Source organism: Gopherus flavomarginatus, chromosome 15, assembly GCF_025201925.1.
Source record: "Gopherus flavomarginatus isolate rGopFla2 chromosome 15, rGopFla2.mat.asm, whole genome shotgun sequence".
Lineage (NCBI taxonomy): Eukaryota > Metazoa > Chordata > Testudines > Testudinidae > Gopherus > Gopherus flavomarginatus.
The window spans coordinates 32,854,960-32,878,795 of record NC_066631.1 but is presented as its reverse complement, the minus strand read 5'-3'; the positions used below and the strand labels follow the sequence as shown (position 1 = coordinate 32,878,795).

Here is a 23,836-nt window from a genome sequence, read left to right as displayed (position 1 = left end):
ACCTTCATAGATTCCAAGATTAGAAGGAACCATTATGATCATCCATTCTGATCTCGTATGGCCTGTTATACAAAACTTGCCCCAAATAATCCCTAGAGTAGATCCTTTAGAAAAATATCCAGTCTTGATTTAAAAACTGTCAGTGATGGAGAATCCACCAAAACTATTGATAAATTGTTCCAGTGGTTAATTACTCTCTCTGTTCAGTATTTATGCCTTATTTCCAGTCCGAATTTGTATCTAGCTTCAACTTCCAGCCATTAGATCATGTTATACCTTTCTCTGGTAGATGGAAGAACCGCTAATTAAATATTGGTTCCCCATGTAGCTACTGATAAATTGTAATCAAGTCACCCCTTAATCTTCTCTCTATTAAGCTAAATAGGCTCAAGGAGCTAAGTCATTATAAAGTATGTCTTCTAATCTTTTAATCATTTTCCTGGATCTTCTCTGAACCCTCTCCAGTTTATCAACATCCTTCTTGAATTGTGGGCACCAGAACTGAACGCAGTATTCCAGCAGCGGTCGCATCAATGCCAAACACAGAAGTAAAATAATCTCTCAGCTCCTACTCGAGATTCCCCTGTTTGTACATCGTAGGAGTGCATTAGCTCTTTTGGCTACAGCATCACAGTAGGAGCTCATGTTCAGCTGATTATCCACCACAATCCCCAAATCTTTTTCAATCATTGCATCCCAGGATAGAGTCCCCCATACTGTGAGTATGGCCTACATTCTTTGTTCCTAGATCTGTACTTTTAGTCATGTAAACAATGTGCATTTTTAACCAAGTGATCTTGTTTGCTCTGAGTCAGTGACCTGTCCTCATTATTTACCACTCTCCCAATTATTTTTTCATCTGCAAACTTTATCAGTGATTGTTTTGTTTTCTTCCAGTTTATTGATTAAAAATGTTAACTAGCATAGGGTCAAGAACCAATTCCTGCAGGACCCCACTGCAAACCCACCCACTCAATGACAATCCCCTATTTTACAATCACATCTTGAGAACTGTCAGATAGCTTTTAATCTGTTTAATGTGTGCCATGTTAATTTTATATCCTAGTTTTTAAATCAAAATGTTGTGCAGTAGCAAGTCAAAAACCTTACAGAAGCCTAAGTATATTACATCAACAGTTTTATCAACCAAATTTGTCATCTCATCAAAAAAAGATATCAAGTTAGTTTGACAGGATCTATTTTCCATAAACCTTCCTCCTCCTCCATTTGCTTGTATTTGGTCACCTAGTATTGTAGATTGTAATCCAGGTAATTAATCTTTGGTACAGAAACTGTCCTTTTGATAAGTGTTTGTACAGTTCTAGCACATTGGAGCCCTGATTGCAATAACATTTATGCAAATAAATAATATCCCCAGTTCTGTCAGTAGTTTCCAAACCTATCCAGCAGGAGAGTGCCATATTTAGCAAGGAGTTCTGGCCCAGATTATGGGCATTATTTCCAGTGTTAGCCATGCTTGTTTGGGCTTCCAATGGCTTGTCTCAATTGTTCTGTGCATTTGCTGGCTTCTTTATAAATGCTCTTCTAGCCTGTACTCTAATCATGAAATACAGGTCCATATGATTAGGCTCCTTAAAATGATCACACTCACTTTTCCAAGGAATTCTACTGAGAAGTGAATAGATATTAAAACATATTTTTATAACATTCCAGTTAAATAAAGTCTAATGCTGCAGTGGGGATAGTCTTCCAGCCAGGGTTGTTGGTCAGCAGCACACTTCAGAGTAGATGCTGATGCAACTGGACGATCTGTTGGTGGCACTTGTATGCACCAGAAGTGACCTGTGCCATTGCTCACTCAGAATGTATACAGACCACATTTGTAGCACTTTAGGTCACCACCATCCTAGGAGATTCCAGGCTGTTTCCAAATGCAAAGAATGTTCTCATTTGCAAGCACTAGGATTTGTGCATCTGTGTTTATTCATTCACTTTCTATTTTATTTGCTTTTTTTGAGAATGAATAGCTTTTATGACGGTATAAACCAACTTTAATTTTTGGAAAAAAAAATGCATTTAGTATATCCCTAAACCTAACTTGCTAGCATTCTCACATAAATTTAATAATGAATAGTTAATAGTCTAGAGCAAAACATTCCTTGACTAAATTCTATTCAACCCTGAATATAATTTTATTTAGCAAGTCCCTTCTCCTATGCCACCTAGTCAGCCTACTACACGAGCAGTTTAATTGTTTATCAAAGTTGTATTTAAAAACATGAAATACACAGAATAACTTGGAGAATAAGAACACTTCTGTACTGTTAATGTACCTTGAAACTCATTTAAAATATGCTTCTGTTGCAAAGCAAATTTGCTTTTGTTCTTTCCAAAGGATTGCAGAAAGTGCATACCAAATTCAGCCTTCAGAATACCCAGGAGCTGGAGATTCAAGTAGGCTACAGCTGTCTTCACCCCTAGTACTCAAAAATAACTAATAAGATGCAAAGTCTACAGCTGGTGGCAAGCACCATAAACCATGAGCCAAGGGCTTCTTTACATTCGATCCTCCCTTTCCCCTGTGGGATCCTAAAGGAGACAGAATATTAACAAAGCCATCAGGCTGTCTCATTCCATGCTATTGCTCATCTGCAGCTATAATTAGGAGTTAAGGTTGCGTACTGTATGCTGAAACTGTCTCATATGAAGGAATATACTTGCTCATTGCAGTATGCTTATAGAAAGGAAACATGCAACAACTTTCACTGCTGTATCTCAGCGAAATCACAAATAAACATAAACTCTGATATTTAAAAGGCTGATATTTTGCCATTGGATCAGATACTGAGATTATTATCATAGTAACTCAGTCTCAGGGTTAAATATGTGGGTATGCATTTAACTGGCACAGATTTTGAATGCAAACATGCAATGGTTATGCTCCTTCCTTAGCTTGTCTGTGTGGTGGATAAAGCACTCTGACCAACGTTAACACCATTGAGAGTACTTTTGTAGAATTGTCTAGTTAGTGGCTTTACTTGGCCTTTGAATGTTTTTTCAAACTTTTTTTGTATCATTTTTGTTCAGAAGTGAGACAGGTGGAAAATACCCTTCATGAAAGGTTATAAAACATGGTGATTAGGCATGAAAACAGATTGATTTTTGAGCCATCCTTGTCTTTGGACAAAAAAGTATTTAGGCAGTTTTTGAAGTGCATCTTGAAATGTCCTTGAAGTGGACAAGGAAATGTTGCAATCTATTGAATTCATGATCGTGCTTTTTTTTTTTATAAAGTGTATTTACTTGGTGGCCCAGAATAGCTTTGGAGTAGCTTCTCCAGTTTATCTTGTTGATATGTGCTGTGTTTAGATGTATCAGAAGCGAGACTTCTTGGGGGGTACAAAGTAACTGCACATGAGCAATAGCTGAATTTTCATGGATATCGGTTGGTTGAAGAGGACCTTCTGAGTCTTCCAGTTTATCTGTTGCAAGAAATATGTAGTACGCTACTACAAAGTCCGCATTGTCTGAACTCTGTTCTAGCCTAATGATCTTGCATAGTCTTGTTAACCTGGCTACTAGAAAGATGTCAACCTAACATTTCCTTTCTTAATTTCATTACTTCCAATTGTATTTCAGTAATTTGTGGTTTTAGTCATCTTTCATCCCCACATCTGTTCTTTCTCTGCAGTATTAAAATACAATCATGAAAACATTTCTATTTGCCTTTTTGTAGAAAATTTTGTTTTAAAAGTTAACAACCTTGCAGTGTTTCCTCTTATGAATTCTACAGTGAAGAAGAAGAAGATTCTAAATTAGTCTCAGGCATATGTAAAATTTCAATTGTGGTCAATTCCTACTTCCATTCTAAAGCTCTCAGAATGGGGGTTGTAAGTGGTATCACTGGCAATTACTAACTATAGTATTGGTAAAGTACCTTGACTGTTATACACCTGGATGAAAACTACTCTAAGCAGGATCTCCAATAGGCAACCCCACTCTTGAGAACTTTTAAAAATATCCTTAGTTAATGTTGACCAGTTGATAGACCCATCTCTTTTGTTCAGACTTTTGCTAGTCCTTTGGATGATTGCTGCAGTCAGGCTTCATTGTAACGATAAAATTAGATATGTCTGCCATTTAAGTCAGCCCAGTCATTTGCCTCATTAGTAAGTGGTGCTTAACATTACAGGTGTCTAGGTAGTGATTATTTACATGCTATTTTTGAAAAGCAGGAAACAAGTGACTGTTTTAGCTGCTAGGTTTTTAAGTGGATTTGAAACTCCCACTTTTCAGAGTGGTAACAGTTATGTATGTTCTGTGCTAAACTGCACAGCATTCTTTGACCATGACTCTTTGCTGCCTCTCTTATGAAACAGCATGAGCAGTGGCTTCAAATTGTCTTAATTTTCTGGTCAGGTAAAGCCGCATGAGCATCACCTTTTGTGGATGAAATTTTGACATAAAAGCAATGGTGATAGATAACTAATAATGAACAATACAACATATTTATGAACAGTATGGGGATGTGTCTGGCTTTGGGCTGCTCCAAGACACCCTATGCAACCCCTCAGTGCTTAAGTCCAACTCCAACAGTTTAGGTTCTTCTAGGCTAATCTGTTGGCCACTCTGACTTGCTGACTAGTTACCTTGATAGCTAAGTCCATAGTATTCCAAAACAAAGTTTTTGAATAATACTTGCTTTGACTGCAGTAGATTACTGAGGTAAGAGAAGCAGTCTCTCCTGAGATGGTTATAAAAAATACCAAAGTGTACTTCTGTAAGAATTTTGCATCTTCTTTACATTGCCAGTAATATGGATTGTTGTTTTAATGCAAATGATTTGAATCCTTGTCACAATTCTGATATACCTTATCATATGGCATTGACAATATATATAAAACCAAGTCGTCATCCAGAATGTTGCAACATCACTTAACAATGAGACAATATGGGCTATAATTTCTGATCCCAGTGGATCTGTGCACGTAGTTAATTTAGTTTCCATTTTGATGATTCCTATTTGGATTAAGGAGCACAGATTTCGCATTAAGTTTGTGAGCAGCGATGCTGACCTCCTAAATGGTTTTAATTTATGTAGCAAATGAATATTAAGAACTGATTATAACCAGAAAAGGGCTTAACTTAGAGACTTAAATGTACAACCAACATATTTAAACAAATAACACTTATTTTTTCTAACTTCATTTTTGAAATTGCTATTGAAAATTTTTATAAACCCAATTCATCTCATCTCTTCATCCCGTCAGCTCATCCAGTTTTTCTGCTTAGTACATTAGTCATCACTGAGGGTATGTCTACACTTAAACTGTAGCACTTGAGTGTAGACACTACCTATGCCAATGGGAGCAGTTTTCTCATTGCCATAGATTATCTGTCTCCCTCAGAGGCAGTAGCTACATCAACGGAAGAATTCTTCCATCGACATAGCACAATCTACACCAAGGGTTAGGTTGGTTTAACTACATATCTCAGGGAGGTGGATTTTTCACACCCCAGAGACATAGCTATGCTGATGGAAGTTCCCAGTGTAGACCAGCCCTAAAATGCCACAATTAGAGTATTTTTAATTTCATTATGTAAATAAGCAGTGTGAAGTTATTTGAGAGACACTCCTTCAGTTGCCGAGATATTTTGATATTCACTTCTTTTCTGAAGGATACCAGACTGCCTTAATAAATGTTCAACCTACCATCAGCATTATTCTCAAGCACATTTTAACCCCACCTAACTAGATTTTCTTCTTCTGAAAACTTCATTCTATTCTTTATCTAACCTTTTAATTATATTTTTGAATGATTGCTGTAAAATCTTCATAACTAAATTTCTATCCACCCACTGAAAAGTTGAGACAAACTTTTATTTTGCAAATGCTCATCTCGTGCCACCCAATATGATAGTTAACTGAAAATTCTTAACTAGCGGTGTTGTATCCTGTTTATCAGAGAAGTTTTACTTATTAGCTGCACTTTGGCAGTTGAATAGGCTGCCATGGTCCTGTGAAGTTGAAATTTCAAAGTGGAGCTAGTTTTGGCTCCCTTCCACCTGTAGTGGAGAATTCTAGATTTAAAAATAAAATATGCAGTTGTGTTCTGTGTATGGTGGTATGATACTAACTTCTGTGTAGAGAAAGATGAACGCATATGCCAGCTACAGAATTTTCAGTCTTAAATTAGTACCTCTGTCTCTTGTGTTCCTGTGGCATTTGTTGCAAATAAAGGATGAAGGAACAGAACTGGTTCTGATGGGTTGAGAAATGCTCACCATGGTTGTGACCATCATACGCTGCTTGTTGTTTCCAGCTTGAATTGTAACTTTGCCTTGCATTCAAACAGAATGAATGGTATAGAGAATTCCTGCTGGGAGCTCCTACTTGCCCTATCTTATAATAAAATATCAAGAGGAAATCCAGTGAAATTTAAAACTGGAAAAAGATTTTTTTTCTGCAACATGTAATTAACCAGTGGCACTCACTGCCAGAAGAGATCACTGAGGTTAAGAATTTATGGTTGAAAGAAAGAATTAGATTCTTATATGGCACCTTTGCAGTTTCATTAGACAGGTTTTTTGTTTTGTATTTTAAAATGATATAAACCCTTATGGGATAAGTCAACCACTGACTGTTGGTTAGAGTTATTCCATAATTGTCCACAATGGATTTTTTGGTAACATTTCCTGAAGCATCCAGTACTGGCCACTCCGAGACAGGATACTGGGGTAGTTGGGCTCTTGTGTTAGTCTGTTCTGGCAGTTCCTGTTAATAACATCACTTTGTATAAACAACTCTGTGTGTTTGTCTTATAAGATCCTGAGTGCTATATTATATGTTTGTGCCAAATACAATAGATCATGCTCTTGACTACTGGGACCTGATCTAGCCACAGAGAAAATGGACTTTTCTAAACTACGTACTTTCTGCAATTGACTCGTATTTGATTGTCTTAAACTTTTTTCCCAGGAAGGAGGAAAGGAAGGTGTTCTAAGTTTAGTATTAAGTGACTTGTTTGATTCAGTTACTGTGTCTCTGCCTAGGGATTGATAACACTCCATTTTTAATCTTAAGAGATGCAGTAAGAGAGGTGATAGTTTAATTTCACTTTTCATCTTCAAAACACTCTGCAAACATTATTTCCTGCAACAGCCTCTGAGGCAGGCTTCAGGAAATACCAGTAACTTCTTTGTGATAATTCTCTCTCCTCCCTCCACAAATCTTATCCTGCTAAACATCAGTCCTATCCCCTCAGTCTTTTAAATGATATAAACTAAGCTTTATTTACCTTGTCATAGTTATATCTCCTGTCTCTCTCTCTTTCTTGTCTTGGTTTTTTTTTAATAGTGTCTACCACTTTTGTATCTTAATTATTTTGAATGTAGGATAAAAATTAAGTTATAAAAAAAATAATTTTTTAGCAATGTAAAGTTAGCATTTAAATGTGAATGTTGTTCAAGACTGAATAGTTACCAAAGAAATGAAATTAAACAAAATAATCGCATAGAAACTATAAAAGGCATAATTCCACTTAATGACTTTTTCCAACATAGGCAGCCTGCCAAGTCTTCAGGCATCTTGCTTTTCATTATTATCTACTTCATCTGTATCTTTGTGATCATTGCCTTCAAATTCATCAGTAGCTCAGTCTTCCTTTTCAACCATCTTGCTTTTTCGTTATCTTTTTCTGAATTGGCTTGAACTGCTTCATCTATATCCTTGTCATCATCTTCAAATTCATCATTATCTCCTTCTTCCTCTTCATCTGATGAATATTGAGTCAACTCTTCCTCTGTCATTTTCTTCTCTAATCTTAAATTATGATGCATGGTCACCAGTGTCCCAGCAGTAGAGGTCTTCAGTCAGTTTCTGGTTTTTGACTGGATGACTCCCCAACTATTTTCAGTCCCCACATGCAGTAGTATATGGAAGTGTTAGAATAATTTTTGTCCCTGAAGCTAGAATTCAAGGATACAACCCTTTCCACTATGCTGAAAGAGCAAGCTGTTTAGATTACACTGCTGGGCTTGCATTCCACATTGTTTTACAACTTGGTGGGATACTTGTTGCTTTATAACTTGCTACTTCCATGAGAATCCTTTGTTCATTTGTGTAGTCTTTAAAAATTGTAATAGCCTCTTTGCGGTCACAAGCTGAATCAAATTCATCATCAGAAAGGTCTTGGCCCTGGAAGCATGGATCAAGATTATGAACAGGAGTGATCGCTTGTTTTTCCCTTGATACTATTTTGTTATTTTTTTCTTCAGCATTTTTAAGTGAACTGTGTTCAGTGTTCTCATAAATGTTCCTTAATGTTCAGGAACTCATTTTTGGCACCAGACAATGTAGAACTGTAATTTTCCATATTCGGGATGGACTGAGCTATGGTTTCAAGCAATGAAATAAATTTAGAATTTTGCATCCAAAAGACAGTCTTCAAGAATGTCTGCTGACTTGGGGGTAACACTCAGCCATCCCTTCTTCAGCAGCAGCTAATAGAAGAGACTTCTTGCATATTTGAAGATTTTAGACATTTTAATAGGTATCCATTGAGTAGGACAAGGCTTCCTCAGTGTAGATAAAATACTAAATGATGCAGAAAAATGGCTGCTAGTATTTTTGTTTGTTTTTGAAAAACTTGAAAATGCTCTTCATTTTTGACATGTGATGAGAAAGTTGTCTGGTCTTAATAACCAATAAAAAGCGTCGTCATATGGGCATCACATCCAGAATATAGACAACGTGGCTACTCCTTTATCAAGAAAGCCCAAGCGTATTTCATATTAGCCTTGGTGATCAGAAGTTAACCTGAAGTTAACAACTTTCCCTCAAATCCAGTTGTTAATACACCTCTATCCTGATATAATGCGACCTGAGATAACACGAATTCGGATATAATGTGGTAAAGCAGTGCTCCAGGGGGGCGGGGCTGCGCGCTCCGGTGTATCAAAGGAAGTTCAATATAACACAATTTCACTTATAACGTGGTAAGATTTTTTTTGCCTCCCGAGGACAGCGTTGTATCAGAGTAGAGGTGTAGTTGTAAACAGGTCAGCAATATATTGGGCTGTGAGGTGATTACGCATTCCAATGCAGAACCTGAGAAAACACTGGTTGTGAAATTTTTTACTGTCAAGTTGATATTATCATTGCGACTATTGCTCCGTCCATCAGACACTAGACACATGAGAATGCTAACTGTTACTTCACATCTGCTTTGGCACTCAGACTTCCTACAAGCTATTTCCTACATAGTACTTAAATTAGGCACAATTTATGAAAAAAATCTAGTATATAAAGAATTTTGACTACATGAAATGATGTGTTGCTGTTATAAATTCATCTAGCAAATGTACAGTCAAGTTTGTTTTTCTGGTCATGGGACATTCTATCCAAAAACCTCTTAAAACCAATTTGATGAACATCTGAAGATATTCCAGGAGTAGGAGTTCTCAATGCTGAAGTAGATGGAGTAGCAAAATTCTTATTAGAAGATTAAGAAATTGAATTAGCTTCACTTTCATTGCCACTCATATCACGATTTTCATTGAAAGAATCCAGGCTTCATGATGATGCTGAGGATGAAAGAGAATGTATAAAAGCAAACAAATTTTGATGCCAACCAATTTTCCCTTTTTGCTGTTTGACAGTAGCTGGACATGTCACAAGAATTCAGCAAGTGTTTCTCCATTCTGTCATACACAGAAGAACAGAACTTGCACCTAGCTTTATTAGTTTTTCCATGTTCGTATCTAGTAAAAAAAAAAAAAAAAATTTCCATACAAATGGTTTTGCTTCCCCAACTCTGCATAATTTGTCACTGTTAAGGACTCGCTACTTTTGGAATGCTGTTTGTAATACAAGAGATACTTCCTAATCTAATCAACCAGTAGCCATTGAGTTCTGTTTCTAACTGCAGCTGTTCCAAAAGATTCCAACCAATCAAAATGTTTTCAGGCATGTGGCCCCTCCCTCCCAGGATGCTTAGACTCCTAAATCATATGGAGAGTGAGGTGGTCAGCTGGCCTCTGCAGCAACCACAATGGAACCGTAAGCAGCAGCAGGAGGAGGAACAGAGCAGGAAGGGAGGGATCTATACACAGATGTGATATGTCAACCCTCATTAGCATGGAAATATTCATATTTTCAGCCAAGAGTGGTCAGGAGGGGCAGTTGTAAAGGGTATTTCTGTTGAGAGGGGAGGAGTGGGGGTTTATTTTACACGGGCATTTAACGTGGGCTGACTGTTTTGCTCCAGTGAGGGAGGTCTGGAGGGTTTATATCTATGATACTTTTGTTTAAGGGACAGTGTTAATAGCTGTACATCTTTTTCCCATTTGTGTTGGGGGAACAGGTTTAATGATTGAGCCCGCCTCCGTTCCCATCTGAGTTACTTTTTATGTAGGTCTTGTCAGTTTAGGCTTGTAAGCTTTTGGGGGCAGGGATCGTGTCTTTTTAACTTGGATAATGTATTTTGTGAACTTTCTTGATGGCCTGGTATACAAACAAAGATATAGATACATACCTTGTTTATTCTAAAAGATTCCAGCCAATCAAGATGCTCAACTTTCTGTTCACCATTTTACCAACAGGTGGCATTAGCATGTAGTAAAGTGAGTGACCAAGACATTTAAGTAGGCTTGCTAACAAAAGGCTCCACAATGCGATTAAAAAAGCAGGCTGCCACCTATCTAAGGACGTTCTTGATGGAATATTTGACTTTAGTCAAATAATAGACAGTCAAATGACTGGATTGCCAAGTCTATTTGAAGGTAAATTAGATTTGCATGACAAGATTGCTACTCAGTCTCATGGAGTCTTGTGCTCTTCTTGCTTCCCTGCCCTCACTTTTGGTATGCATCTATAAGGTTTTTCCTCTCTCAAAATGTATCCTCGATAGTTGACCTTGAGTAGCTTTCCTGTAATCGGCATGCAAAATTGTGCTCAGCGCTCCAGGAGTGCTTGTATCATCGCATTTTGCATGGACCTAATGGTCTCTTCACACTTGTTTTCTCCAGCTGTTACTTCAACTTGTTTTTTTTCCCTTTCTCGCTGTCAGGCATTTTGTTGGTGATAGCTTCTCATAGACTCATAGACTTTAGGGTCAGAAGGGACCAATATGATCATCTAGTCTGACCTCCTGCATAAAGCAGGCCACAGAACCCTACCCATCCACTTCTATAACAAACCCCTAACCTATGTTCTATCCCTGTGGTTTCTAGGAAGTCCTAACTTCCTAATCAATATCTTGCTCAGATACTACAAAGATGAAGGCTATAGAAATGCTTAAAGTAAATTATAGCTTGTAAACATTTAGCACCTTTGGTCTTGTTTAGCTTAATTTTAGTTGCTTGGCATTTTTCTATATTGTGTAAGTTGGTGGAAAAATGTTCTGTGCTCTTGCTTAAAGTGAACTGTTCAAAGCAGTTTACAATCTGAAGGTAGTGTAAATGGCTTAGCACTGGATATCTGCCTCTTCCCTCTCAAATATTATAAACTTACTTCTACCATAATGTCTACAAAAAATCAGCCAATGTGTGATTACTAGCTTGAGGGAGTGTTGCGGAAATTTGATAGTTACATAATAATTACAACTCAAAACAGTGCATGTATAGATGTGTGTACTTTATCAGTTCAGATCGTAAACTCTGTGGACCCAGGATAGTGTCTACCTTTGATTTTGTACAAAATGAGTTGTAGCTATAAGCGGTTCTTTGACTACATTGGAAGCAAGGGAGTGACAAAGGAAGGTGCTGGGCCGCTACTTACTGGAGAAGGAGAGCTAGTTACTGAGGACATTAAAAAAGCTGAGGTGTTAAACGCCTATTTTGTTGCAGTCTTCACTAAAAAAGTTAATGGCAACCAGATACTCCATACAATGAATATTAAGAACAAAGGGGAAGGAATGCAGGCCAAAATAGCGAAAGAACGCAGGTTAAAGAACATTTAGATAAATAAAATGTATTCAAGTCAGCAGGGCCTGATGAAATTCGTCGTAGAGTACAATAGGAACTAGCGGATGCAATCTCAGAACTGTTAGCAATTATCTTTGAGAAGTAATGAAGGACAGGTGAGGTCCCAGAAGACTGGAGGAGGGCAAACATAGTATCTGCCTATTAAAAGTGGAACAAAGAGGACCTGGGGAATTGTATACTAGCCAGCTGAACGTCAGAAGGATACTGGCTCAAATTATTAAGTCTGTTTGTAAACATCTTGAGGATAATAGGGTTATAAAGAATAGCTAGCATGGATTTGTCAAGAACAAATCATGCCAAATCAATCTTATTTTCTTCTTTGACTGGGTATTGGCCTATTGGATAACTAACTCCCCCTATTTACATTAATTCTTACAGGAAAATTGGATTTGCATAACATTGTTTGGCTTAAAATTACATTTTTCAAAAACGTAACTAGGATGTTAAGTGAGGCATTACTGTATGATAGAGGCTGTTTTAAAAAGAAAGGGGATCGATTGTTCTCCCTGTCTACTGAAGGTAGTACAAGAAGTAATGAGCTTAATCTGCTGGAAGGGAGCTTTAGGGTTAGGTATTTTAAAAACAAAAACTTTCTAACTCTCAGGGTAGTTAAGGTCTGGAACAGGCTTCCAAGGGAGATTGTCAAACCTGTTTTTAAAAAGCTTCCAATGACAGGGATTCCACAAACACTTGTCGGGGGTGGGTTAGGTTTGCTTGGTCCTGCCACGGTGCAGTGGCTGGACTTGATGACTTCTCAAGGTCCCTTCTTCCTTTTTGGCTCAGTAATTTTGCTGCTTTGCACTGGTGGTGGTGGTGTCTCAGATTTCTCTGTGACTGTCTAGCTTTTTTCTCTTTTCAGGACTATAAAGCTGATGAGGACCCAGTATTGTTTCAGTCGGTGAAGACCAAGAGAGGACCTTTGGGTCCTAACTGGAAGGTATTGTGAGCTGACCTTACTGCCTTACAAAGACTTCATCAGCAGAAAGTAAACATTTGACAGCTCTTGAGGGCCTTGCAAAGTGGGTGGTGGCTTTAGTTAACGCTGAGTTGATAGGAATATACTTTAGTTTCTTTTCCTTTTCAAATCCAGTTAAATAAAGTCAGTGCATTTCTTATGTTAGTGAACAAAGTATACCCAGTCTGTCACTATAACAAAAATACTGTATTAATGTTAAAAATAGACAGTGATTTAACCTTTTGGGATCATGAGGTTAATTACGAAATTGTTATACTGAAAAAAGTACTAACATCTTTGTTATAAATACACAGCTGAATTTTATACTACAATGAATTCCATGTGAATCATTTGTCCTAAACATACTGTCCGTGATTTGCCATTTGAAGTAGTTTTAGACTGCAGGAAGCTATAATTGGGAGTAACTTTGTGTGTTTACATTTGAAGAATCCCTGGTTACATCTGATGAGTAGCTAACTTATTTTCTTAAGAGATCATAAGAACAAGTTCTTACCTTGTATGACCCTTGTTTAATTGTATTTGGAGGGGTGCTATTGGGAGGCTGATTTATCTGGTCATATTTTATAAATACAAACATTTACTACACAAGTTGGTAAGCAGAAAAATATGCTGGTTCACTGAGTTTCCCTGGTTCTGCATCAAAATGATATTAGAAACGTATTAAGGACTGTGTGTGGATTCCTTGAGGCAAATTTTCTATACTGGCTGATCAGAGAATCCAACATGCCTCCCAGAGTTTTCGTCTTGGTACCTAACCATCTCTACTGCTACAAAACCTTCCATCACTCAGCGTCCCTCAGCATTGCATGCCCCATTGTCCTTCCTCCTGATCCTTTGTTGTTGTGTATCTCATTTTACATTGCAAGGTTCTGTAATCTGGGACCTTGCCACCTTTCATGATTGCAAGCACTATGCATCCTGTTATACTATTTAGGGCTATTGCACACTTAAAAAAATGATCCGCGCAATTAAAATAATAATAGAATACCATTTATTTAAATATTTTTGGATGTTTTCTAAATTTTCAAATGTATTGATTTCAATTATAATGCAGAATAGAAAGGGTACAGTGCTCACTTTATCATGAAGTGAACTTACAAATGTACCAAAAAAAAAAAACTGTATTCAAAAATAAAACAATGATCTGGAGAAAGGGGTGAACAGTGAGGTGGCAAAATTTGTAGATGATACTAAACTACTCAAGATAGTTAAGACCAAAGCAGACTGAAGAACTTCAAAAAGATCTCACAAAGCTAAGTGATTGGGCAACAAAATAGCAAATGAAATTTAATGTGGATAAATATAAAGTAATGCACATTGGAAAAAAGAACCCCTGCTAAACATACAATATGATGGGGGCTAATTTAGCTACAACTAATCAGGAAAGAGATCTTGGAGTCATTGTGGATAGTTCTCTGAAGACGTCCACGCAGTGTGCAGCGGCAGTCAAAAAAGCAAAGAGGCTGTTAGGAATAATTAAAGGGATAGAGAATAAGATGGAGAATATCTTATTGCCCTTATATAAATCCATGGTACGCCCACATCTTGAATACTGCGTACAGCTGTGATCTCCTCATCTCAAAAAAGCTATGCTGACATTAGAAAAGATTCAGAGAAGGGTAACTAAAATGATTAGGGAGTTGGAACGGGTCCCATATGAGGAAAGATTAAAAAGGCTAGGACTTTTCAGCTTGGAAAAGAGGAAACTAAGGGGGATATGATAGAGGTATATAAAATCATGAGCGGTCTGGAGAAAGTGAATAAGGAAAAGTTATTTATTTGTTCCCATAATATAATAACTAGGGGCCACCAAATGAAATTAATGGGCAGCAGGTTTAAAACAAATAAGGAAGAAGTTCTTCACACAGTCAACCTGTGGAACTCCTTGCCTGAGGAGGTTGTGAAGGCTAGGACTATAACAGGGTTTAAAAGAGAGCTAGATAAATTCATGGGAGTTAAGTCCATTAATGGCTATTAGCCAGGATGGGTAAGGAATGGTGTCCCTAGTCTCTGTTTGTCAGAAGGTGGAGATGGATGGCAGGAGAGAGAGAACTTGATTATTACCTGTTAGGTTCACACCCTGTGGGGCACCTGGCATTGGCCACTGTTGGTAGACAGGATACCAGGCTGGATGGACCTTTGGTCTGACCCAGTATGGCCATTCTTCGGTTCTTAATGTAAAACTTTAGAGCTTACAAGTCCACTCAGTTGTATTCCTTGTTCAGCCAATTGCTCAGACAAACAAGATTGTTTACATTTGCAGGAGATAATGCTGCCTGCTTCTTGTTCACAAAGTCACCTGAAAGTGAGAACAGGTGTTCTCATGGCACTGTTGCAGCTGACATGGCAAGTTATTTACATGCCAGATGCACTAAAGATTCATTTGTCCGTTCATGCTTCAGCCACCATTCTAGAGAGCATACGTCCATGCTGATGACGGGTTCTGCTCGATAACAGTCCAAAGCAGTGCAGGCGGACGCATGTTCATTTTCATCATCTGAGTCAGATGCCACCGATAGAAGGTTGATTTTCTTTTTTGGTGATTCGGGTTCTGAAGTTTCCGCACTGGAGTGTTGCTCTTTGAAAACTTCTAAGAGCATGCGCCACACCTCATCTTTCTCAGATTTTGGAAGGCACTTTCGATTCTTAAACCTTGGGTCGAGTTCTGTAGTTATTGGTACCTTCTTTGCGTTTTGTCAAGTCTGCAGTGAAAGTTTTCTTAAAATGAACAACATGTGCTGAGTCATCATTCGAGACTACTATAATATGAAATATATGGCAGAATGCGGGTAAAATAGAGCCGGAAACATACAATTCTTCTCCCAAGGAGTTCAGTCACCAATTTAATTAACATATTTATTTATTTAACGAGCATCGTCAACGTAGAAGCATGTCCTCTGGAATGGTGGCCAAAGCATGAAGGGGCATATGAATGTTTAGCATATCTGGCACGTAAATACCTTGTAATGCCAGCTACAAAAGTCCTGTGCAAACACTTTATTCTCACTTTCTGGTGACATTGTAATTAAGAAGTGGGCAGCATTATCTCTCGTAAATGTAAACCAACTTGTTTGTCTCAGCTATTGGCTGAACGAGAAGTAGGACTGAGTAGACTTGTAGGCTCTAAGATTTTGCATTGTTTCATTTTTGAGTGTAGTTATGTAACAAAAAAAATCTACATTTGTAAGTTGCACTTTCATGATAGAGATTGCACTACAGTACTTGTATGAGGTGAATTGAAAAATACGGTTTCTTTTTTACAGTACAGATATTTGTAATAAAAATATGAAGTGAGCAGTATACACTTTGTATTCTGTGATGTAATTGAAAAAATAAAAACATCCAAAAATATTTAATAAATTTCAATTGGTGGTATTTAACAATGCGATTAAAACTATGATTAATCGCAATTAATTTTTTGTTAATTGCATGAGTTAATTGCAATTAATCGACAGCCCTAATACTATGTCATTAACAGACTCTTAACTCCCTTGTTGTCCAAAGAAACTTAACTCTGTTGTTCACTTTTATTCCTTGGACTAACAGGAGCTGAGTAGGAAAAATTTATAAAAATAAGAGGGAAGTGGCCAGTAGGGAAGGAAAAAGTAAGGTGCTGGTAAATGAAAATAAAGAAGGCAACAGTTGAATGAAAGCAAAGCCCAACCTATCTTTGCCCTGTTGTGTATCTGGTACTCCTAACTCATAGTGCTATAGTTCACTGAGATCCCTGCAGCAATAGAGCTGCTTATGCTGGTGCTTAATTTATGAGTTTAGATGAGAGATCATATACCTTGTTTAGGTGTGCATTTGGGTTCTTGAACTCTTGGTTCTGATACATATACACACTTATCCTTTGGAATACGTGTCTATCATATTTTTCATTATTTAGGAGTCAACCTATTAAGTGGCTTGTTTCCATAGTGATGAGAGAGTGATTTTAAAAGTAACTTGACTCACCATTTTGATTCAAGGCAAAGCCTTCAGGCCAGTGTCTCTCAGTAGTCATGGCTACAACTATCATAGTGGTGGTCTTAAATGCATTAACAAGCTGCTTGTTCACGTGTTTAGTTTAAAAATAAAATAAAATCATGCCTGGGTTGATTGAGTTTTAGCTTTTCTCTTAGTTTTATATTGGGAAAGGGTTGTTTTATAAAGAGAAATATTAAATTCTTTGAAAGCTCTGTTAACATTAGTTTCACCTTTCTGTGTAGACAGGCTTAATTTATTGGCATTATGTTGGTGCATAACTTGATAGGTGGTCATCCAAGTACCATAGTGGCTCCCATGTCTCATACTTGAGATACAGACCTGCCTTGGAAGTCTCATAGAAGCAGAGACTCATAATTCAGCTCCTTCTGCGTTGTATAGTGAGCAAAGTGCTTTACAGTGTTGTCTTTTTTGCTTCTGAAGCATCAGGTTGTGGCTGCCTTACTAGTAGTGGTATTCTGGGCTTGATGGACCAGTAATCTGATCTAGCATGGGTAGCTTCCCATCTTTCTCGGAATGGTTGCTCATCTCAGAAGCTGAGGTCAAGCCCTCTGTGATTAAAATTTGACATCTAGGGGTAGCTTACATCCCTTGAAGCAGCCCTAGAATAGAAGGATAAAAATATACTTCAGCTAGAGACTGAGTACAGAAGCTGAACCAAGGTGGGTATGGCTTTATGGTAGAGTTATCTCAAGTTTTCAGGTGTTTTGAGACTTGTGTTCTGTGGTGTTGCATGTCCTGGGTGCGAGTAAGTTCAAATGACAGTGGTTTAAATGAGGTGAGATTTGGGGTGAAACATTGATATGATTTTATATGCTATGATCTGTGTATGGTATGATGAATTGGCCTCAGCTGAATCAATGTTTCTTGTAGAAATGTATTGCATAAATGTCTCAAGATTTCATTTTAAAGTTTCCTGTCTTTGGTTGCAAATAATCAGAATCTGAAATGAGTGTACTTGAGTCTGCAGACAGCATAAAGTAATAGCTCTGAGCGTTATGAGCTGCCCCAAGTTTTAAGTGTAAACCAGGCTTTCAAGAGCTCAAAGGCACAGTAAGGCCAAGTTGCTTACTTAATGGGAGCCGGTGGCAGTGTCTGAGGCTGTATATGCTGTTTTCCAGCATGGTGAAAGAGTGGATTCCCTGACAGTCAGGTTGTGCAGACCCTGCAAAGGTGCCTATGTTTGTCTCAATGTTATTGTAGCAGCTTATTGACCCAGTAATGAGTGCTTGTACATGGGACTCCATGGGAGAGGGATTTCAGCAATTGATGCTCTGTACACTGGTTTGAGGGATTAAAATATTGACACTGGCAGCTTGCTGTTCCCAGGAGGAAAGATATGATGACTTCAAAAAAATCAAACTAGCCTTATAGTGTATATGTGTAACTTGGCAGCAAAGGCTTTCCACTACCATGAATCATGGATGTGGATAGGTGTTTACAGCCAATTAGTGACTTGGATTTGCACAGAAGGATTAGGTGCGTCACCCAAAATTAATTGATTTTGCATCTTAATTTCTCTGTAGCCTCAATAGAATCAAGGGATTAAGATGCCTTTTAGTAAATCAACAATGTACAAAAGAAAGTAACTTCTTTGCCTTCAAGTCAAGGAAGAAAAACAGTGTTGGTGGATGCATTTTCCATTCATTGAGGAAATTGGTGGAACCAGCTACCAGAGAAGATTAGGTTGGGCCTATGAGTTGACTGTTTGTTGTTGTTGTTTTCTGAGCGTGTAGCAAGGCCTCTTTGCAAAAGTTTCCCATGATAACAATTGTTTATATTAGGGTGACTAGATGTCCTGATTTTGATAGGGACAGTCCCAATTTTTGGGCCTTTTTTCTTATATAGGCTCCTGTTACCGCCACCCCGTCCCATCCCGATTTTTCACATTTGCTGTCTGGTCACCCTAGTTTATATTAACACAGCTTAACCAGGCTCTAGGAGGTGGACAAAGAGTAGAATCCTCTTGAAGGTCAGCGTGCAGATCTAAGCATCCTGTTCAGCACTTTGGGTATGGCCACACTTGCAGGTGCTCCCGCGGCAGCTCTTTGAAGTGTGTGTGTGGTCGCGGCACCAGAGAGAGCTCTCTCCCAGCGCTGCAGGTACTCCACCTCCCCATGGGGATTAGCTTACAGTGCTGGGAGCCATGCTCGAGCACTGTTTATAATGGCACTTTACAGCGCTGTAACTTGCTGCGCTCAAGGGTGTGTTTTTTCACACCCCTGAGTGAGAAAGTTGCAGTGCTGTAAAGCACCAGTGTAGCCACGTGATGGACACTGTAGAAAAACCAAAGTGGAAACAATCCTCTGTGTGTGCTTTCCAGTAATCTGTAGTATTCCATGTCCCAGTGAAACTCAGCAAGAGGTGGAAACATGATTCTGATGTACCGCTATTCGTCTGGAGCAATATCTCCTACCCTCACCCCCTTTCCTCAAAGAATGCTCATAACTCTATACTAAAAGGTGGGCTATCTGGAAATTTGATTTAATTGTATTTACTAGTCCAACTGCATCTCAGCTGTTTTCAGACAAGAGTGCACAGTGTTCAGTATTACTGATTACATTAAAAAGAATCCCACTCTTCTCTCATAATGTTCAAAGGCACAGTAGTTCTGATGCCCATATCCCTGCATTAATCATTCCTGCAGCAGGCTTTGACTTTGCACTATAAGGCCATTTGGATTTATCCAGCTTCTTAGAAATGATGAAATATTCATTGAAATAAAAAAATATACATTTTGATGTAATAGTCTCTCTGTTCGCAGATGGTTTCGTGAACTTAATTTAAATATCTTGTGAAAAACATGAAATGAAATGTTGTGAATTGATATTTGGCTTCCTGTTGAACATTAAATGATTGATTAATCCTACCTTTGAAGTCAGGAGCATCAAGGGAGTAAGGATTTATTTAGTGCTTGCTCTAGAGATTTTGCTTTAAGTTCTTTTTTTATCTGTAGATTGTTGAAAATATCAAGCAAAAATGGCTTTCTCATCAAGAAGCCACTAGTTTGAATGTTAGAACTATTTCTTTGGAGGTGTTGTGTGTTTTATTTGTCAAGTTTTACTGCAGTAAGTGCCTAGCATTTTGATCAGCTAGTCATGGTGCATTTGTGCTACAAAAATAACTGATCACCGGGCCACAGCACACTTGCAGTAATCGTGTTATAACATGGCCCATGCAGGCAAGAAGAAACCACCTTGAAGAATTATTTCTAGACAAATGCACCACAAAACCAATGGTATACCAGAGATGCATAGATATTGTCATCCTCTTGAGAGACGACCTAAACTCCCTCATAGATTTTCATCACAACTTTAGCCACCATCACCCATTCATTAAACTCTAGTCTAGAATACTACCATACTAGCATCAACTTCCTGGACACCACAGGACACCATTGTTTGATGATGCTAAACAATGTATTCCACCCTGTGACACCTTGAGGCCATGTCTGTAGGTACAGTGCTGCAGCCTCACAGCTGTACCAAGACAGCTGTGCTGCTGCAGCACCTCTGGTGAAGATGCTCTCTGCCAACAGAGTTCTCCCAACTGCATAATAAAACCACCTTGTGAGTGGCAGAAGTTGTGTCAGCAGGAGAAGCTCCCCAACTAACTAGTGCTGTGCACATGAGCTCTTACAACGGTGTAACTTACATCACTCAGGGATGGTTTTTTCACACCCCTGAGTGATATGAGTTATTCCAACATAGGCTGTATCTACACTACAGCCTAAATACCTTCCCCAGAACTGAAAAAGAGCTCTGTGTTGCTGAAAAGCTTGTATTTCTCACCTGCAGTAGTTGGTCCAATAAAATATATTACCTCATCCACTTGTCTCTCTAAAAGAAAACCTGATTGAAAAATAGGTTCCTTTTCACGGTTATATAGGTATACACCAGAGTTACAACAATTCTGTTATGGGGTTTTCACATGTTTTTCTGTCTTCAAAATGGTGACCTGTGTTATATTTTGCATCAAAGATTCCATCCCTTCTAATACATGGGGCATGGTTTACTGAGCTTCAATGAATATTAAGGAATCTCTTGTATAATCAAGTATTTATATTGCATACAAAAATACATTCAAATAATGTGACTTAGGTTGCAAAGTCAAGTACTTGGAAGTTAAGTAATGCCAGATTTACAGTTGCCTACATAGCCTTAATTCTTGTCCCTTTATTCATTCAGTCTGTGCTTGTTGAGGCTGTGATACTATTTTTCCATAGTATGTGATCATGTAATTAAAAGTTCTATCCTAATGCATGCACACAAAAGGGTTAGTTCTGTAATAGACCTGTACCCCTTGAGCCTCAGAGCTAACTGTGCTGGCAGACAGCAAGGGAAAGCTGTTATCCCAGAGTGGAGATGGATTGTTACCACATATACTGGTCTGTAAGGTTAGGGCACCTGACCTGGCTGATCTTTCTTCCTCCCTTGCTGAGGAGGTGGGGGCTTCCTGCCCCATGTGGTGCCTATGGGGGATTGGTGGGGGGAATGACTTGCTTGAGCCATGTGCTACATCTAAGGGTTGTGAGGTGGGGAGAAAGAGGGTCTGACTGACCATCAGTGGTCCATAGCCTCAGGGTCCTTCCAGACTCCGTGCTGCTCCTGGACTTCCAAATTGCCTCAATAGCTTAACAACAGACTTGCACCTGGAGCTGACAGACCATGTCCTTCTTTTGCTTATCCACAGCTCTGTAATGTCTCAGCTATGCTTGTTTGCCATTTAAATTCCTGGTGGTGTTCAAAGTGCAGGTCTCTATACAAAGCCACATGTTGACCAGTGTCATTTCTGAGAGTTGCTATGCTCTAGATGTGGGGCAGGTGATGGCATATCAGAATCTCATGCATTCCCTTATACATCCTGAATGTTTAGCAGTGACCTACTCAGATGGAATTTTTCCTATTCTGATCAAAGTAACTGAAACACTTCATCTTGATCAAATTGGGAGAAATAAACCTCTCACCCTCCATTTGCATTCTCATCCCCAATGTTTTCTCTGTACTTCTGCCTTCTGTAACAGAAAACTCCAGTATTTCCATCTCATTACGTCATTCTGTCTTACAATATTAGCTTTATTTCTTAAAACTTCACCTTCTAAAAAGTAAGCCTCTAGCCCTCATGGTTGCATAGAAGCTTGAAATCGTCATGCCTAAACGCTAAAAAATCAGAAGGCAAATAAAAACCCAACATTTATTATTTCTTAATTTCATTATTTTAAGCCAAACACATGATTTTTAAGTGCTAGGGGTTGGCTGCTGAAATTGTCCTTTTTTTTCCCTCTCTTAGTGGTACCTGGGTTGAAGATTTGTGCTCTTTCAGCACATAAAGCAAACATTGCACTTTAAATCTTCTGTTTGTAAACCGAACATGAGTCAATTCTGGATACACTTATTTCCATTTACTATTAATAATCAGAGCACTGTAGTGAGAAATTAGTGTAGTAAATAAATGCACATAATTCAGCTCTAGTGTGTCCTATAATTTTGAATATCTGGAAAATGTTCAGTAGAAAACCTTTACTGTCTGCATGAATAATGAACTGTCATTATATTTAAAAAGAATGTTAGTTTCAAAAACTAATTTTACTCTTGCCTGGCATTCTACCTTTAAGTCCTTCTGATGTATTTGCCATAGATATAAGAAATGAGAATGTGTGGTCTTCATATACTGACTGTGTCCTATTCTAGCCAAACACACAGCTTTTTGTTTAGTTATGTAGCCCAAATATACATTACTTTCCCTTAGGCCGCTTCTGCATACCATGGCGTAACTTAATATGCATTGTTAAATTAAAAACATGATTTAGCCTCTTGGATTACATTTAAACCTAGACACACAAAATCTAAAGAATCCAACAAAAATAAAACATACATTATATAATCTGAAGGCACTTCGCAACTGCTTAGTAGTAAGGAATATCACAATAAAATCAGTTTTGTGAAACTCACATTTTTGAGGATTATTCTGATTTAATAGTTCCTTCCGGCTTGCTAATAGTGTTTCAGTGAAATATCTTCAAAGACTTTCGTATTAAAGATGCCTCCACTAATTGTGTTTTTCATGTGATTGTTTCAGAGGGTCTCTAATTCGCATCATGTAAACTAAAAAGTAATTCTTAGTGCAGTGTATTTATATGCTAGGTATGAGAATTGGCAAGAAGTGCTTCCAAACCTTAAAAATTGTAGGTGAAGAACAATCAAACAACCTACATATTAGTCGATTTTAAAAATGGACAGGCATATAGTCAGATGAAGGAGGAGCTAGGCAAAATACTTGCCAAAACTAAAATTGCTTAATTTCCCCAGAAACGATTTTGAATATTTTTCTTAGTTTTTTGTCAAGAAATATAATTTTTATATTTGCATTTTTAATAGCAGATTTTAATTTTAAAGTGGAAGGGAACGACAGAATGAATGTTAGTATTCTTAATAATTTGCCTAAAATAGATGTGCGCTAGCATGAAGTTATCACAAATGCTCCCAAGGTTCAAGTACAATTAGAGGGATTTTTGGAAGCAGAATAAATACTGTCAAGCAAGTTAGTTGAACTTCACTTTGCTGTCACTTGTTGAATTGCCCTTATACTCTGGATGTCCAGAAAACAAAGCAAACATAATGTAAGTACGAATAAACTGATTTAAATGTGTATTATCTGTCCTAATTAGGATGACTAATTTCAAACTGAACGTACAATTTCAGTTGAAAATGTATGAACTGAAGTATTTGTTGCTTCTCTCAGAAAATAAACTTCATATGCTATGACTTCAGGTGTGTAAGAATAATGGACTTCATAAAAGTGCACCTGTAACTCAGGTTCTATTAACGGACCAAGGCATTTAGGCCAAAATATCACTTGTCTTAAAACTGGCATGGAGTGATGAATATCTTCCAAGTTCTAAAATCTGGATTTAAATCATTAGTCTCT

At 38.0% G+C, this 23,836-nt stretch overlaps 1 protein-coding gene across 1 annotated transcript in view; it reads left to right on the top strand.

Annotated features, from left to right (window-relative positions):
* Window positions 1–23,836, top strand: part of PITPNB (phosphatidylinositol transfer protein beta) — a 74,892-nt gene that overhangs the window by 34,376 nt on the left and 16,680 nt on the right. Inside the window, exon 8 of the mRNA XM_050924072.1 lies at window positions 12,806–12,883. Coding sequence (XP_050780029.1) covers window positions 12,806–12,883 — 78 coding nt within the window. The remainder of the gene's footprint in view (window positions 1–12,805; window positions 12,884–23,836) is intronic.